We start from the raw sequence: 15316 nt of genomic DNA on the forward strand, positions 1-15316 counted from the left end.
TCCTTGTTGTCACATGACTGTTGGTCTCAGATGAATCAATCATGACTAGTGATAGTTTCTCTGAGGAGCTCACAAAACAGACGTCTCGTCCTCAGGCTCCTCGTCCCACCGGAGCGCTCTGACCGCGGACGACTGCTACGACCTCGGCAAGGTGGCGTACTCGGAGGCGGACTACTACCACACGGATCTGTGGATGCTCCAGGCCCTGAGGCAGCTGGATGAAGGCGAGACCTCCGGCTCCGTGGACGCCGTCACCGTCCTGGACTACCTGAGCTACTCCGTCTACCAGCAGGGGGCGCTGGAGCCGGCGCTGGGCTTCACCCGCAGGCTGCTGGAGCTTGGTGAGTCACATGAGTCACATGACAGTCTGTTTCTGTCTGAGGCCCAATCCCATTCTCCACCCTTTAGTTCTTCCTGTCTGACTGACTTCCTGACTGACTGACTTCCTGTCTGACTGATCTACTGTCTGACTGACTTCCTGTCTGACTGATCTACTGTCTGACTGATGTCCTGTCTGTCTGACTGACTTCCTGTCTGTCTGACTGACTTCCTGTCTGACTGACTGACTTCCTGTCTGTCTGACTAACTTCTTGTCTGTCTGACTGACTTCCTGTCTGATTGACTGACTTCCTGTCTTTATGTCATGACGGATTATGAATGTCCCCGTTAGACCCGACACACCAGAGAGCCATGGGGAACCTGAAGTACTTTGAGTTCCAGCTGGACAAACAGAAGGGGGAGGAAGGGGGGAGGAGGACGGAGATCCGGGGTCGCCCCCCCGACTACCTTCCAGAGAGGAAGAAGTACGAGCAGCTGTGTCGCGGCGAGGGCCTGAAGATGGTGAGGAGACGCTCACGGTGAAACACACACACACTTCCTCTTCCTCCTCGTCATCCTGATGCCGTTTCCTCTTTCAGACTCCTCGCAGGTGGAGCCGCCTCTTCTGCCGTTACCACGACAACGACCGCCACCCGAAATACGTGATCGGTCCGGTGAAGCAGGAGGACGAGTGGGACCGACCTCACATCGTCCGGTACCACGACATCGTGTCGGACGCAGAGATAGAGAAAGTGAAAGAGCTCGCCAAACCCAGGGTGAGTTCACCTGTGGAGAGATCCAGATGTTTGTAGCTGCATCCTCTCTAGTGTCCACCAGGCGGCGACTCCTCTGGTTGTATAGATGTCTATGAGAAAATGACTCTACTTCTCTCTTGATTTATTACCTCAGTAAACATTGTAAACATGAGTTTATGGTCTCAATCTCTAGTTTCAAGTCTTCTTCAATACAGCATGATGTTCATTTAGTACATTATGGTCCATTTAGAGTCAAACAGACCATAAAGCGGCGGATGCTTTAGGGCGGGGCTACACAGTGAATGACAGGTCTCTAATAGACCATAAAGCAGGGTACGCTTTAGGGGCGGGGCTACACGGTGATTGACAGGTCTCTACGTGTCCACAGCTGCGTCGAGCCACCATCTCCAACCCGGTAACCGGTGTTCTGGAGACGGCCCACTACCGCATCAGTAAGAGGTGACACATGCAGGGAGACGTCTGTCTCTATATATATTTCTCTGCACCTCCTTCTGCTCAATAACTCTTCAGCATTAACGTCGGTCATGTTATTAAGTGTCCTCCCTCCTGTCTCCTGTCTCCTCCCTCCTGTCTCCTCCCACCCCCCTCAGTGCTTGGCTCGGGGCCTTTGAACACCCGGTGGTCGACCAGATCAACCAGAGGATCCAGGACGTCACCGGCCTGGACGTCACCACGGCAGAGGAGCTGCAGGTAAGCAGGAGGAGGAGGGGAGGAGGAGGAGGAAGAAGAGGAAGAGGAGGAAGAGGAGGAGGATATTATTATTATTATTATTACTGTCATGCAGACACAAAACACATGGACCAGATCTAGAGTGAACATTATATTTGAATGGAACCCTAAATGTAACGTGACTGTGTATTAAATGTTCCTGTATGCTCTTCTTCTTCTCTTTGTCGTCTCTTCTTCTCCTCTTTGTCTTTGTCGACTCTTCTTCTTCTCCTTGTCTTTGTCGGCTCTTCTTCTCTTTGTCTTTGTCGTGTCTTCTCTTTGTCTTTGTCGTCTCTTCTTCTCCTTTTCTTTGTCGGCTCTTCTTCTTCTCTTTGTCTTTGTCGTCTCTTCTTCTCCTTGTCTTTGTCGTCTCTTCTTCTTCTCTTTGTCTTTGTCGACTATTCTTCTTCTCTTTGTCTTTGTCGTCTCTTCTTCTTCTCTTTGTCTTTGTCGTCTCTTCTTCTTCTCCTTGTCTTTGTCGGCTCTTCTTCTTCTCTTTGTCTTTGTCGTCTCTTCTTCTCCTTGTCTTTGTCGTCTCTTCTTCTTCTCTTTGTCTTTGTCGACTCTTCTTCTTCTCTTTGTCTTTGTCGTCTCTTCTTCTCTTTGTCTTTGTCGTCTCTTCTTCTTCTCTTTGTCTTTGTCGTCTCTTCTTCTTCTCTTTGTCTTTGTCGTCTCTTCTTCTCCTTGTCTTTGTCGTCTCTTCTTCTCTTTGTCTTTGTCATCTCTTCTTCTTCTCTTTGTCTTTGTCGTCTCTTCTTCTTCTCTTTGTCGGCTCTTTTTCTTCTCTTTGTCTTTGTCTCTTCTTCTTCTTCTCTTTGTCTTTGTCGTCTCTTCTTCTCTTTGTCTTTGTCGTCTCTTCTTCTTCTTCTCTTTGTCTTTGTCGTCTCTTCTTCTTCTCCTTGTCTTTGTCGTCTCTTCTTCTTCTCTTTGTCTTTGTCGTCTCTTCTTCTTCTCTTTGTCTTTGTCGTCTCTTCTCTTTGTCTTTGTCGGCTCTTCTTCTTCTCTTTGTCTTTGTCGACTCTTCTTCTTCTCCTTGTCTTTGTCGTCTCTTCTTCTTCTCCTTGTCTTTGTCGTCTCTTCTTCTTCTCCTTGTCTTTGTCGTCTCTTCTTCTTCTCTTTGTCTTTGTCGGCTCTTCTTCTTCTCCTTGTCTTTGTCGTCTCTTCTTCTTCTCTTTGTCTTTGTCGTCTCTTCTCTTTGTCTTTGTCGGCTCTTCTTCTTCTCTTTGTCTTTGTCGACTCTTCTTCTTCTCCTTGTCTTTGTCGTCTCTTCTTCTTCTCCTTGTCTTTGTCGTCTCTTCTTCTTCTCCTTGTCTTTGTCGTCTCTTCTTCTTCTCTTTGTCTTTGTCGGCTCTTCTTCTTCTCCTTGTCTTTGTCGACTCTTCTTCTTCTCTTTGTCTTTGTCGGCTCTTCTTCTTCTCCTTGTCTTTGTCGGCTCTTCTTCTTCTCTTTGTCTTTGTCGGCTCTTCTTCTTCTCCTTGTCTTTGTCGTCTCTTCTTCTCTTTGTCTTTGTCGGCTCTTCTTCTTCTCCTTGTCTTTGTCGACTCTTCTTCTTCTCTTTGTCTTTGTCGTCTCTTCTTCTTCTCCTTGTCTTTGTCGGCTCTTCTTCTTCTCTTTGTCTTTGTCGGCTCTTCTTCTTCTCCTTGTCTTTGTCGTCTCTTCTTCTTCTCTTTGTCTTTGTCGGCTCTTCTTCTTCTCCTTGTCTTTGTCGTCTCTTCTTCTTCTCCTTGTCTTTGTCGTCTCTTCTTCTTCTCCTTGTCTTTGTCGGCTCTTCTTCTTCTCCTTGTCTTTGTCGGCTCTTCTTCTTCTCCTTGTCTTTGTCGGCTCTTCTTCTTCTCCTTGTCTTTGTCGACTCTTCTTCTTCTCTTTGTCTTTGTCGGCTCTTCTTCTTCTCCTTGTCTTTGTCATCTCTTCTTCTTCTCTTTGTCTTTGTCGGCTGCAGGTGGCTAACTACGGAGTGGGAGGACAGTACGAGCCTCACTATGACTTTGGACGGGTAAATTAAATCATCATGACACTCTATGGGCTTTTATTTATGATAATAATGATGATATAATAATATTAATATTAATAATAATAATGATGAACCTTTCAGCCCTGATCATTGGATGCTTCTCCTTTTTATTTTATAACAATGTGTTGTTTACTTCCTGTTTGTCTCTTTCTCATGGTTTTGGTGTGATATTGATATTATTTTATATTCTTTATAGAAAGATGAACCAGATGCTTTTGAAGAGTTGGGGACAGGAAACAGAATCGCTACCTGGCTGCTTTACGTCAGTAATCATTATTAAATCATTATTTAATAATCATTACTCATTATTTCTGTTTATTAATCATTATTTGATGATAATTGAATCATATTTACGGCTCTGTCTCCTCCTGCAGATGAGTGACGTACCAGCAGGGGGCGCCACCGTCTTCACTGATGTAGGAGCTGCTATTTGGCCCAAAAAGGTTCACTTTCATTATTCTCCTCATCAGTTAACCGACTATTTGTTTTGTCTTTATTCATGAAATAATGAAACATTTAAGGATATTACATTTATTATCATAAATAAAACCAGAACATTTAAGATTTACTCTTTCTCAGTAAATCTCATTCTTTCTTGTCCTCTGACTGCTCTGTTCTTATCTCTTGATATGAAACAATATTAAATAGTGCAGTTTATTGTGTAGTCTGCCTTTACAGATGTAATACTTATATTTAACAGGTTTATTATCTTATAAACTGTATTCTATTGATATCTATTGGTGTTGTTATTTTTCACCATTATTATTATTAAGAGTAATTAGAACCACTTCTGCATGTCACTGCACATATTGTACATTTTATTGTTATTTAATGTTTCATTTTAAATGATGAAACGTCCTTTTATGAGTGATGAGGGTGATGATGATGAGGGTGAGGATGATGAGGGTGAAGATGAAGGTGAGGATGATGAGGGTGATGATGATGAGGGTAAGGATGATGATGAGGGTGAGGATGATGATGAGGGTGAGGATGATGAGGATGAGGCTGGTGATGATGAGGGTGATGATGATGAGGATGAGGGTGATGATGGTGAGGATGATGAGGGTGAGGATGAGGGGAATGATGGTGGTGATGGTAATGATGATGAGGATGGTGATGGTGAGGATGATGATGGTGAGGATGAGGATGATGAGGATGGTGATGATGAGGGTGATGATGAGGATGGTGATGATGAGGATGATGATGAGGATGAGGGTGATGATGGTGAGGATGATGATGATGACGATGACTCTTCAGGGCTCGGCGGTGTTCTGGTATAATCTGTATCCCAGTGGAGAAGGAGACTACCGGACCCGACACGCTGCCTGTCCGGTTCTGGTGGGAAACAAGTGGGGTGAGTTCAGAACACGTTTATATATTCACGTATTAATATTATCAATACGACAACATTCTGAATTCACACGGCTCATTTAAACCACAGAGTTCTGTCTTTATGTGAGGGGGGTACTTTTATTTTGAAAGAATTAGGTCCATCCCTGGTTTCCTGTTAACATACAGCGACCGTTGGGGATTTTTATTTTGAAAAAACAAGACTTGGAGTTAAGTTTTCTGGTGCGTTTACTGCCTGACCGAAGAATCAGAGCACACGGCGCCAGACGTCCTCCTCAGTGACCTCGTGAGCCTTTAGAAGTGTGTTTTCTGGAGCAGAGCTCTCTCTCTTCATGCTCACCTCACGGAGAACAACCAGGACCACGTCCTCTATTCTCTGGTCCACAAAACACACAACCCGTTAGCACGTTAGCGCGACGTTCACTAGCGATCCTGTGTGTAACCGCTAACGGTCATCCTCTTCTTCATCTTCATCTCTCTGTCTGTCTGCAGTGTCCAATAAATGGATCCATGAACGAGGGCAGGAGTTCAGGAGGCGCTGTGGCCTCCAGGAGACGGACTGACCTCCTCCTCCTCCTCCTCCTCCTCCTCCTCCCTTTCATATTTAAACACATTCAGTTCACTAAAGTTCATATTTCCCTCTTTGATCTTAATTACAACAGAAGTCACTTGAACGCAACACGAGTTATCGTGTCAATATCAATTTAAAGCTGTTAAACGTCTCAAACATCAACTTTTAAACCTTTGATCTTTTCCTTGTTGAGAGTTTAAAGGAGGTGGGATGTAACTAAGTACATTTACTCAAGTACAAACTCCTGGTACTTGTACTTTATGAGAGTATTCCCATGTTCTGCTACTTTATACTTCCACTACTTCTCTTATTTATTCAGTTTATCTTCAGTGACTTCGCTCCAAAGATCGTCTTTTTGGTCACATGACCTGATCGCAGACTACAACCAGAATACACAACCAGGAAGTAAAAGTACTTAGTTACTTTCCACCACGTTATCACGTAAAGAAACGCGTTGTTTGTGAGACACAGAGGATTGTTTTGATGAATGTAAAATATGTTTCTAGTCAGAATAAATAAAGAAATGTGTCTTACCAAATATTTATACACAACAATCACCGTGTTTCCATTCACGTATTTTATGAAGTATTTAGTTGGGAATGAAAAGGAGTGTGTTTGAGTTATCAGCATATATGAAAAACTAAATTATTGACATCAATAGAATTATTAATCTCAGTAAGATTATTAACAATTATTAATAATAACGGTGCACCACCCTGAGAACAGGAACCAATAACAAACTATAAACTGATAATTAATACTCACTCACAATGTCAACAGTCAAAGTGCTGTTACACATTCAGAGTGAAAGTGAAGGTTTGATATCAGCCGTCATCACAATACACAAAGTAATCACAGACATCTGCTCTTTAGAGTAGAACAGAGTTTATTAAGGTGGTGGTGAGAATGATGAGGATGATGATGGTGATGATGATGAGGATGGTGATGGGGATGGTGATGAGGATGGGGATGGTGATGGGGATGATGATGAGGATGAGGATGGTGATGATGGTGATGGGGATGGGGATGAGGATGATGATGGGGATGGTGATGGGGATGATGATGAGGATGAGGATGGTGATGATGGGGATGGGGATGATGATGGGGATGTGATTGGGATGATGATGATGAGGATGGTGATGGGGATGATGAGGATGGTGATGGGGATGGTGATGATGAGGATGGTGATGGGAATGATGATGGGGATGGGGATGATGATGATGAGGATGGTGATGATGGGGATGGGGATGATGATGGGGATGGGGGTGATGATGAGGATGGGGATGATGAGGATGGGGATGGTGATGGGGATGATGATGGGGATGGGGATGATGATGGGGATGGTGATGGTGATGGGAATGATGATGGGGATGAGGATGATGATGAGGATGGTGATGGGAATGATGGGGATGGGGATGATGACGATGGGGATGATGAGGATGGTGATGATGAGGATGGTGATGATGGGGATGGTGATGGGGATGATGATGGGGATGGGGATGAGGATGATGAGGATGGTGATGGGAATGATGATGGGGATGGGGATGATGATGATGTTGATGGGGATGAGGATGGGGATGATGATGGTGATGATGATGAGGATGGTGATGGGGATGATGAGGATGGGGATGGTGATGGGGATGATGATGGGGATGAGGATGGTGATGGGGATGGTGATGGGAATGATGATGGGGATGATGATGATGAGGATGGTGATGATGGGGATGGTGATGGGGATGATGATGGGGATGAGGATGATGATGAGGATGGTGATGATGATGGGGATGATGATGATGATGGGGATGAGGATGGGAATGATGATGGGGATGGGGATGATGATGGGGATGTGATTGGGATGATGATGATGAGGATGGTGATGGGGATGATGAGGATGGTGATGGGGATGGTGATGATGAGGATGGTGATGGGAATGATGATGGGGATGGGGATGATGATGATGAGGATGGTGATGATGGGGATGGGGATGATGATGGGGATGGGGGTGATGATGAGGATGGGGATGATGAGGATGGGGATGGTGATGGGGATGATGATGGGGATGGGGATGATGATGGGGATGGTGATGGTGATGGGAATGATGATGGGGATGAGGATGATGATGAGGATGGTGATGGGAATGATGGGGATGGGGATGATGACGATGGGGATGGGGATGATGAGGATGGTGATGATGAGGATGGTGATGATGGGGATGGTGATGGGGATGATGATGGGGATGGGGATGAGGATGATGAGGATGGTGATGGGAATGATGATGGGGATGGGGATGATGATGATGTTGATGGGGATGAGGATGGGGATGATGATGAGGATGGTGATGGGGATGATGAGGATGGGGATGGTGATGGGGATGATGATGGGGATGAGGATGGTGATGGGGATGGTGATGGGAATGATGATGGGGATGATGATGATGAGGATGGTGATGATGGGGATGGTGATGGGGATGATGATGGGGATGAGGATGATGATGAGGATGGTGATGATGATGGGGATGATGATGATGATGGGGATGAGGATGGGAATGATGATGGGGATGGGGATGATGATGATGATGGGGATGAGGATGTGGATGGTGATGGGAATGATGATGGGGATGGGGATGATGATGATGATGATGGGGATGAGGATGTGGATGGTGATGGGAATGATGATGGGGATGGGGATGATGATGGTGATGGGGATGATGATGTGGATGGTGATGGGGATGATGATTTGGATGGGGATGAGGATGATGGGGATGAGGATGGTGATGGGGATGATGATGAGGATGGTGATGATGGGGATGGTGATGGGGATGATGATGGGGATGAGGATGATGATGATCAGGATGGTGATGGGGATGATGATGGGGATGAGGATGATGAGGATGGGGATGATGATGAGGATGGTGATGATGGGGATGGTGATGGGGATGAGGATGAGGATGGTGTTGATGGGGATGATGATGATGGTGATGGGGATGATGATGGTGATGGGATGAGGATAATGATGGGGATGAGGATGGGGATGGGGATGGGGATGATGATGGGGATGAGGATGATGATGATGGGGATGATGATGATGAGGATGGTGATGGGGATGAGGATGATGATGATGGGGATGATGATGGGGATGGGGATGATGATGAGGATGATGAGGATGGGGATGGTGATGGGGATGAGGATTGGGATGATGATGATGATGAGGATGATGATGAGGATGGTGATGATGAGGATGATGATGATGGTGATGAGGATGGTGATGAGGATTGGGATGATGATGTTGACGATGAGGATGATGATGGGGATGGTGATGAGGATGAGGAGCAGTTAATCTTTTTGTTAATAAATATTCTTTAGTGAAGACACAATGAGACGGGTACTGCTATGTTTCCATGATGACGCTGATGTTATGTCGAAGCACCTTTCCCCATTCGTTAGCTTGTTGGTTAACTCGCCTCATGACGGTAAAAGGTTTATTTCTATCTGCACATGACGTCATGATACAGTCTGAGCGATGAGCCCTGTTTTATTTCTCATTTGTTTCCATGTAAAGTTTCCAGCTTGAATATTAAATATCATACATTTATGTTGCTTTTTGTTCTGCTGATAGGAGACATGCTACCTGAGTGTTTGTGAGTCCAGGTGAGTCCAGAATTCGGACACAAGGAGACAGAGTGAAGACATCACATCAGCTTTCTGCTCAGCTTCTCGTTTATTGTCACCGTACAGCAGATAATGATTCACATCAGCGTTTCAAACCTCCACCAAACTACTAACTGTCCTGGACTGAAACATGGTTTTATACTTCATGCTCCACATGTTCCTCTTTTAAAATGGTTTCAGCAGTTACTGCTGTGATTTACACTTCATCAGATTCTATCAATGTGTTTCCATTTAAAGATTATGAGCCCTTCTGAGATGGTAACAAACTTTAAAACCATCAGCTGGTTTCTTGTGCTGTTGATCAGTTTCAGGAACATAAGACCTAAGATTACCTAAGATTACATGTTTAATGAGAGAAAGAGAAAGAGATCACAAGAGGTCAGCTGATGTTCTGCTGTACGTTGGTCCTGATCTATTGCACAGGACGGATCTTCATGCTGATGGTCTTCAGGGAGTAGTCATTACCCTTCCATTTGTACCACTCCACTCCAACAGCAAAGATAGTGCCGTCAGCCCCCCAACGATAAACCCCGTTGGGGTTTGCATGGTGACAGTTCTTGTACCAGAACGCCCCCAGGTATAGTCTGGCACAGTTCCTGTCATCCTCGTCCTGGTCTTTGTCGAGGGTGGTGAACTTCTGTTCGTTGTGAAAACTCAGGGAGTCTCCTACAGAAAACACATACAAGAACCACAGTGTTTGTAAATCAGCATTAACTTTGAATATCAGAGACCAGAGACACAGTGGAGGAAACAGTTTGCTCACTTGTGTTGTTTTGGACGGTGTGTTTGGCTAACAGCTAACAGAGCTACTTGTACACACACTGCTGTACCTCTAACAACAATCAGCCTTCAGACTCACAAGTGAATCCCTTTGCAGTTTAAGTGAATGGGGACGATATTGTTGACTGTCATAGTCTTCAACCAATCAGATCTTTAGTTTGACATGTTGGGCGTATTCTTTGACGTGCCAGAGCCTTCTAGCTGGCCTACAAGTACGTCAGCATTAACGTGCAGTGTGATTGGTCAGTGGGCTAGCGTGACTGTTGTGAAGCTAGCTCGCAGAACTTTGTAGGAGTAAGAGTTTTGTTTACCTAGCTTTGTTTTTTTAACACTCAAAGGCTGAAGGAGGAGGAACGGATTTGGTGGCGGAGTTACTGGCAACGCCTTTCTGGAGAAGGACATTTCCAGAAAAGCTGGACATCGTATCAAAGGGTCGGTCAACCCCACAGCTAGCAGCCCTGACCCAGCATGGAAAAGGATTTGTACCAACGGTATTCCTGGCTGACAGCGTCGGAGAAGCGTTGCACATGTTATGGCTAAGAATGCGTTTCATTTGCGACTGAGCATCTTGCTGTTTGGAGCTACGCTACGCTAACCTGAGGTGGCTAACCAAGGCAGCAACAAGACACCATAGCACAACAGAACACTTACAAGCTACGTGCTTTTGAAAACTTTTGGAGAGACCCGAGTGGATCTACAACTCAACGAACACGTTCACAGGAGGACCTCTGGCTGGAACTGAACCGCACCGATGTTCTGTACAACTGCGTCATTAAACTCTTTGTAATCAAAGAAAGGAGGATGGACTTTGTCTTTAAGTGAACAGCAGCTTTGGTAAGTGAAGTGCTTTTGTGTTTTTACATCTGCAGTAGCGTTACTACTGTGTTCATTTGTCTATGGTGGTGTTTTTATGATATGGTTAATATTGTTCCCTCTGATGTGTGTAATATTTGAATGGCTCGTGCTCTTCAGTGTGTGGTGGAATACGTGTTGTAGCGCTGCAGTGTTGCTGGATTGATTTGTTGCTTTGTTGTCATATAAATATCTGTGACTGGTTCTTGTGAGTTTGTTCTTGTCATTGTGTTAATTACATTGATTTTGACTATATGCATTGTCCGTTAATGACGAAGCATCCCGTCATGTATTCATGTATCTGCACTCTGCAGTTAGTGTTTTTGTAGGTGTTGAGCTTCATGTAACATTTTATTTCACCTGTCAAATATTGAAGTGTTCTGTGAATATGCGGCTTTTACACAAAACAAATAATAACCGTAGCTGTGGCGTCATAATGAGGTTATTAGGAGGTGGTTCAACTGTAGTAGGACAGCACTGAAGGCCCAGGTATGAAAAGCACGGCCCGCCACTGCGACCCAGTGGTTACGTGTATCACTGGTCGTTAGTTAGCTCACTCTCATTGTTTTGGACAGTGTGTTCAGCTAACAGCTAACAGCTAACAGCTAACACAACTACCAGTTCACACACTGTTAAGTTGCCGCTATGCGAGCATGCAGTTACGGACTAACAGACCTAACGTCAACTCACTCACCTGCCCCTCCGTCGGTGAATCCAGATACTTTCAGTACAAATCCGTCACATTCTGTACCGACGGAGAACAGAGAGTATCGAGCAAACACTTTTTTCCTGTTGAAGTCCTCCATGTCGACCAGAAGCTCATAGTTGTGTTTCTGTGTCAGGTAGTGGATGTACTCAAGACCTGTGAACACACACACACACACACACACACACACACACACACACACACACACACACACATTTATGAATGTGTACACACTGGCCACAGTTTGACATTTTCTACCTAATTCAATAAAAGTCTGATATTCAAATTCAGGAAAAGAACAAACTGATCGAATGACTTGAGCCCCAAATTTGGTCGCAGCCCCATTTCTGGAGTTTAATGTGTGTACTGTCATGAAAATTGAGTTTCATGAAGTCGTGGTTCCATTCATCATCTTCCTCTTATCTGGGGCCGGTTCATGGGGGACGCAGGCTTAGCGGGGTATTCTAGCGAACCCTCTCCCAAGCAATGTTTTCCTGCTCTTCCTTGGGAACCCCGAAGGTTCCTAGACCAGACGAGGTATATAGACCGTCCAGCGTGTTCTGGGTCCATCTTAACCACTTGGACGTGCCCAGAAAACCTCTAAAGGGAGGCTTCCAGGAGGATCCTGATCAGATGTTGAACCACCTCAGCTGGCCCTTTAGACGTGAAGGAGCAGCGGTTCTACTCTGAGCTCCCTCTGGATGTCTGAACTCCTCACCTTATCTCCAAAGCTGAGCCCAGACTCCCTACGAAGGGAGATCATTCTGGCTGTTTGTATCAGCCATCTCAGTCTTTGGGTCACAACCCAAAGCTCATGTCTATAAGTGAGGGTCTGAACGTAGATGGACTGCTAAATCAAGAGCTTTGCCTCTGTCTCAGCGGTGCCGTACCGAAAACCACCTGTCCATCTCACGCTCCATTTTACCCTCACTGGTGAACAAGAGAGGTTGTAGGCCTTCTCCAAGACTGGATGGACAAACTCCCATGACACCTCCAACAGACCTGCAAGGGTTAAGAGCTGGTCCACTGGTCCACAGCCAGGACAGAATCTACATCGCTCCTCCTGATTCTGAGGATCGACAATCGGTCGGAGCCTCCTTTAAGGCACCATAGAATAAACGTTCCCGTTGAGGCTGAGCATGAAGTTATGACTTAGTTTGGTTTCATTTCTCACCGAGCCAGTACTCTCCTGCAGCGCTACCAAAGCCGAACTTGTATTGGTCCCAGGGCCTGTAGAAGTTCACCGAGCCGTCCATCCTCCTCTGGATTACCTGGGGTGGGGGGGTATCTGACAGCTCAAGTTTCCACACAACAAGGTTTTTACTGGTATGTGATTGATTGTAAAGGTCCGACTGGAAGTGCTCATGCTTTTGGTAAATACTCACCGTCCATCGTCCTCCTTCTGACTGCATGTCACAGTACACCTACACACAAACACAGAACACATAACACCTCCTTATTCAAGGACCTAAAACTGATCAGGGTCCATATAGGCAGCAACCTCCGGTACTAAAGAGTGAAGTCAAAGCTTCATGACTTAAAGCTGCATTCTCTCTAGTGTCCACCAGGGGGCGACTCCTCTGGTTGTATAGAAGTCTATGAGAAAATGACTCTACTTCTCTCTTGATTTATTACCTCAGTAAACATTGTAAACATGAGTTTATGGTCTCAATCTCTAGTTTCAAGTCTTCTTCAATACAGCATGATGTTCATTTAGTACATTATGGTCCATTTAGAGTCAGACAGACCATAAAGCAGGGGATGCTTTAGGGCGGGGCTACACAGTGATTGACAGGTCTCTACCAGAGATGTATACGGCGTCTCTACGTCACTCCTCCTCAGTCCAGATATGGTTAAAAACATCAGTTCACAAACCAATGAGAGAAGTCACAGCGACTACGTCCACTTCTTATAAATAAGTAGCCATCAGGAAGTTCCTCTAATCTGGCAGAAACACTTTATGGTGTAAATGTGAAGGTGAAGCATACCTTGACAGCAGACCTCTCTCCAGCGGGATAGATGGTGTACACTCCACTGGGGCGGCTGTCGTCCTGCCGATGGATGTCGCTGCAGTCCGGTGGTTGGATGAGATCGTAGCAGCTGATCAACAGCGGAGCCAGGAGGAGGAGGACGACTGAAACCTGCTGGAACAAGTTTGAATTTAACTTTCTCTTTTAACAGTTTGTCTTCTGACACGTTCTCCCTCCCACCTCGTCAAATACTGACGTTTGGTCGGCGGCCCGACGCTTCAAACTCGTGTCAGTGTGGGACGAGTCAGGGAGGCGTCTCAAGTTTACTTGTTACATGATTACATGTCTTTTCAGAGTGAACTTTAACTTTACTTACTTTTTAGGTTTACACAACTATATAGGGTTAGGAAAAGATCATTGTTTGTGTTAAAATAATTAAGTTTGTTACATAACTGTTGTCATAAGGAATGCCCCCCCGAAACCTGGTTCTAAATGAGTAAAACCTGTTAGTATTGATGCGGTCCAGAGATAGCGGTTTTGCTATCGGTACTTTCTTAGTTCTGGAGTGAGAAACAAAAACTACTTAGTTAGGTTTAGACAACTAAACTACTTAGTTAGGTTGAGACAACTAAACTACTTAGTTAGGTTGAGACAACTAAACTACTTGGTTAGGTTTAGACAACTAAACTACTGAGTTAGGTTGAGACAACAAAACTACTTAGTTAGGTTTAGACAACAAAACGACTTAGTTAGGTTTAGACAACTAAACTACTTAGTTAGGTTGAGACAACTTAGTTACTTAGTTAGGTTGAGACAACTAAACTACTTAGTTAGGTTGAGACAACTAAACTACTTGGTTAGGTTTAGACAACTAAACTACTTAGTTAGGTTTAGACAACAAAACTACTTAGTTAGGTTTAGATAACTAAACTACTTAGTTAGGTTGAGACAACTTAGTTACTTAGTTAGGTTGAGACAACTAAACTACTTGGTTAGGTTTAGACAACTAAACTACTGAGTTAGGTTGAGACAACTAAACTACTTGGTTAGGTTTAGACAACTAAACTACTTAGTTATGTTGAGACAACAAAACTACTTAGTTAGGTTTAGACAACAAAACGACTTAGTTAGGTTTAGACAACTAAACTACTTAGTTAGGTTGAGACAACTTAGTTACTTAGTTAGGTTGAGACAACTAAACTACTTAGTTAGGTTGAGACAACTAAACTACTTGGTTAGGTTTAGACAACTAAACTACTTAGTTAGGTTTAGACAACAAAACTACTTAGTTAGGTTTAGATAACTTAGTTACTTAGTTAGGTTGAGACAACTAAACTACTTGGTTAGGTTTAGACAACTAAACTACTTGGTTAGGTTTAGACAACTAAACTACTTGGTTAGGTTTAGACAACTAAACTACTTAGTTAGGTTTAGACAACTAAACTACTTAGTTAGGTTGAGACAACAAAACTACTTAGTTAGGTTTAGACAACTAAACTACTTAGTTAGGTTGAGACAACTTAGTTACTTAGTTAGGTTTAGTCAACAAAACTACTTAGTTAGGTTTAGACAACTAAACTATTTAGTTATACGGAGTTTGATCACA

At 44.4% G+C, this 15316-nt stretch overlaps 2 protein-coding genes across 3 annotated transcripts in view; one reads left to right on the top strand and one right to left on the bottom strand.

The window, feature by feature from the left end:
* Nucleotides 1–11239, top strand: part of LOC142933990 (prolyl 4-hydroxylase subunit alpha-1-like) — a 32011-nt gene extending 20772 nt beyond the window's left edge. Inside the window, exons 6-15 of one of the 2 annotated variants that reach the window (XM_076078329.1) lie at nucleotides 96–341; nucleotides 671–840; nucleotides 918–1094; nucleotides 1462–1532; nucleotides 1685–1784; nucleotides 3742–3795; nucleotides 4010–4075; nucleotides 4188–4256; nucleotides 9350–9381; nucleotides 10521–11239. In XM_076078329.1, coding sequence (XP_075934444.1) covers nucleotides 96–341; nucleotides 671–840; nucleotides 918–1094; nucleotides 1462–1532; nucleotides 1685–1784; nucleotides 3742–3795; nucleotides 4010–4075; nucleotides 4188–4256; nucleotides 9350–9381; nucleotides 10521–10635 — 1100 coding nt within the window. In that variant the 3' untranslated portion in view covers nucleotides 10636–11239. Of the gene's footprint in view, nucleotides 1–95; nucleotides 342–670; nucleotides 841–917; nucleotides 1095–1461; nucleotides 1533–1684; nucleotides 1785–3741; nucleotides 3796–4009; nucleotides 4076–4187; nucleotides 4257–5070; nucleotides 5168–5655; nucleotides 6277–9349; nucleotides 9382–10520 lie in introns of those variants that run through there. The other variant, XM_076078328.1, reaches the window with a different exon arrangement.
* Nucleotides 9445–15316, bottom strand: part of LOC142933991 (microfibril-associated glycoprotein 4-like) — a 7402-nt gene continuing 1530 nt past the window's right edge. Inside the window, exons 3-7 of the mRNA XM_076078330.1 lie at nucleotides 13729–13884; nucleotides 13126–13164; nucleotides 12915–13011; nucleotides 11729–11896; nucleotides 9445–10068 (exon numbers count right to left, since the gene is read on the bottom strand). Coding sequence (XP_075934445.1) covers nucleotides 9815–10068; nucleotides 11729–11896; nucleotides 12915–13011; nucleotides 13126–13164; nucleotides 13729–13884 — 714 coding nt within the window. The 3' untranslated portion in view covers nucleotides 9445–9814. The remainder of the gene's footprint in view (nucleotides 10069–11728; nucleotides 11897–12914; nucleotides 13012–13125; nucleotides 13165–13728; nucleotides 13885–15316) is intronic.

Source organism: Anarhichas minor, unplaced genomic scaffold, assembly GCF_050575085.1.
Source record: "Anarhichas minor isolate MPS153535 unplaced genomic scaffold, ASM5057508v1 ptg000065l, whole genome shotgun sequence".
NCBI classification, from domain to species: Eukaryota; Metazoa; Chordata; class Actinopteri; order Perciformes; family Anarhichadidae; genus Anarhichas; species Anarhichas minor.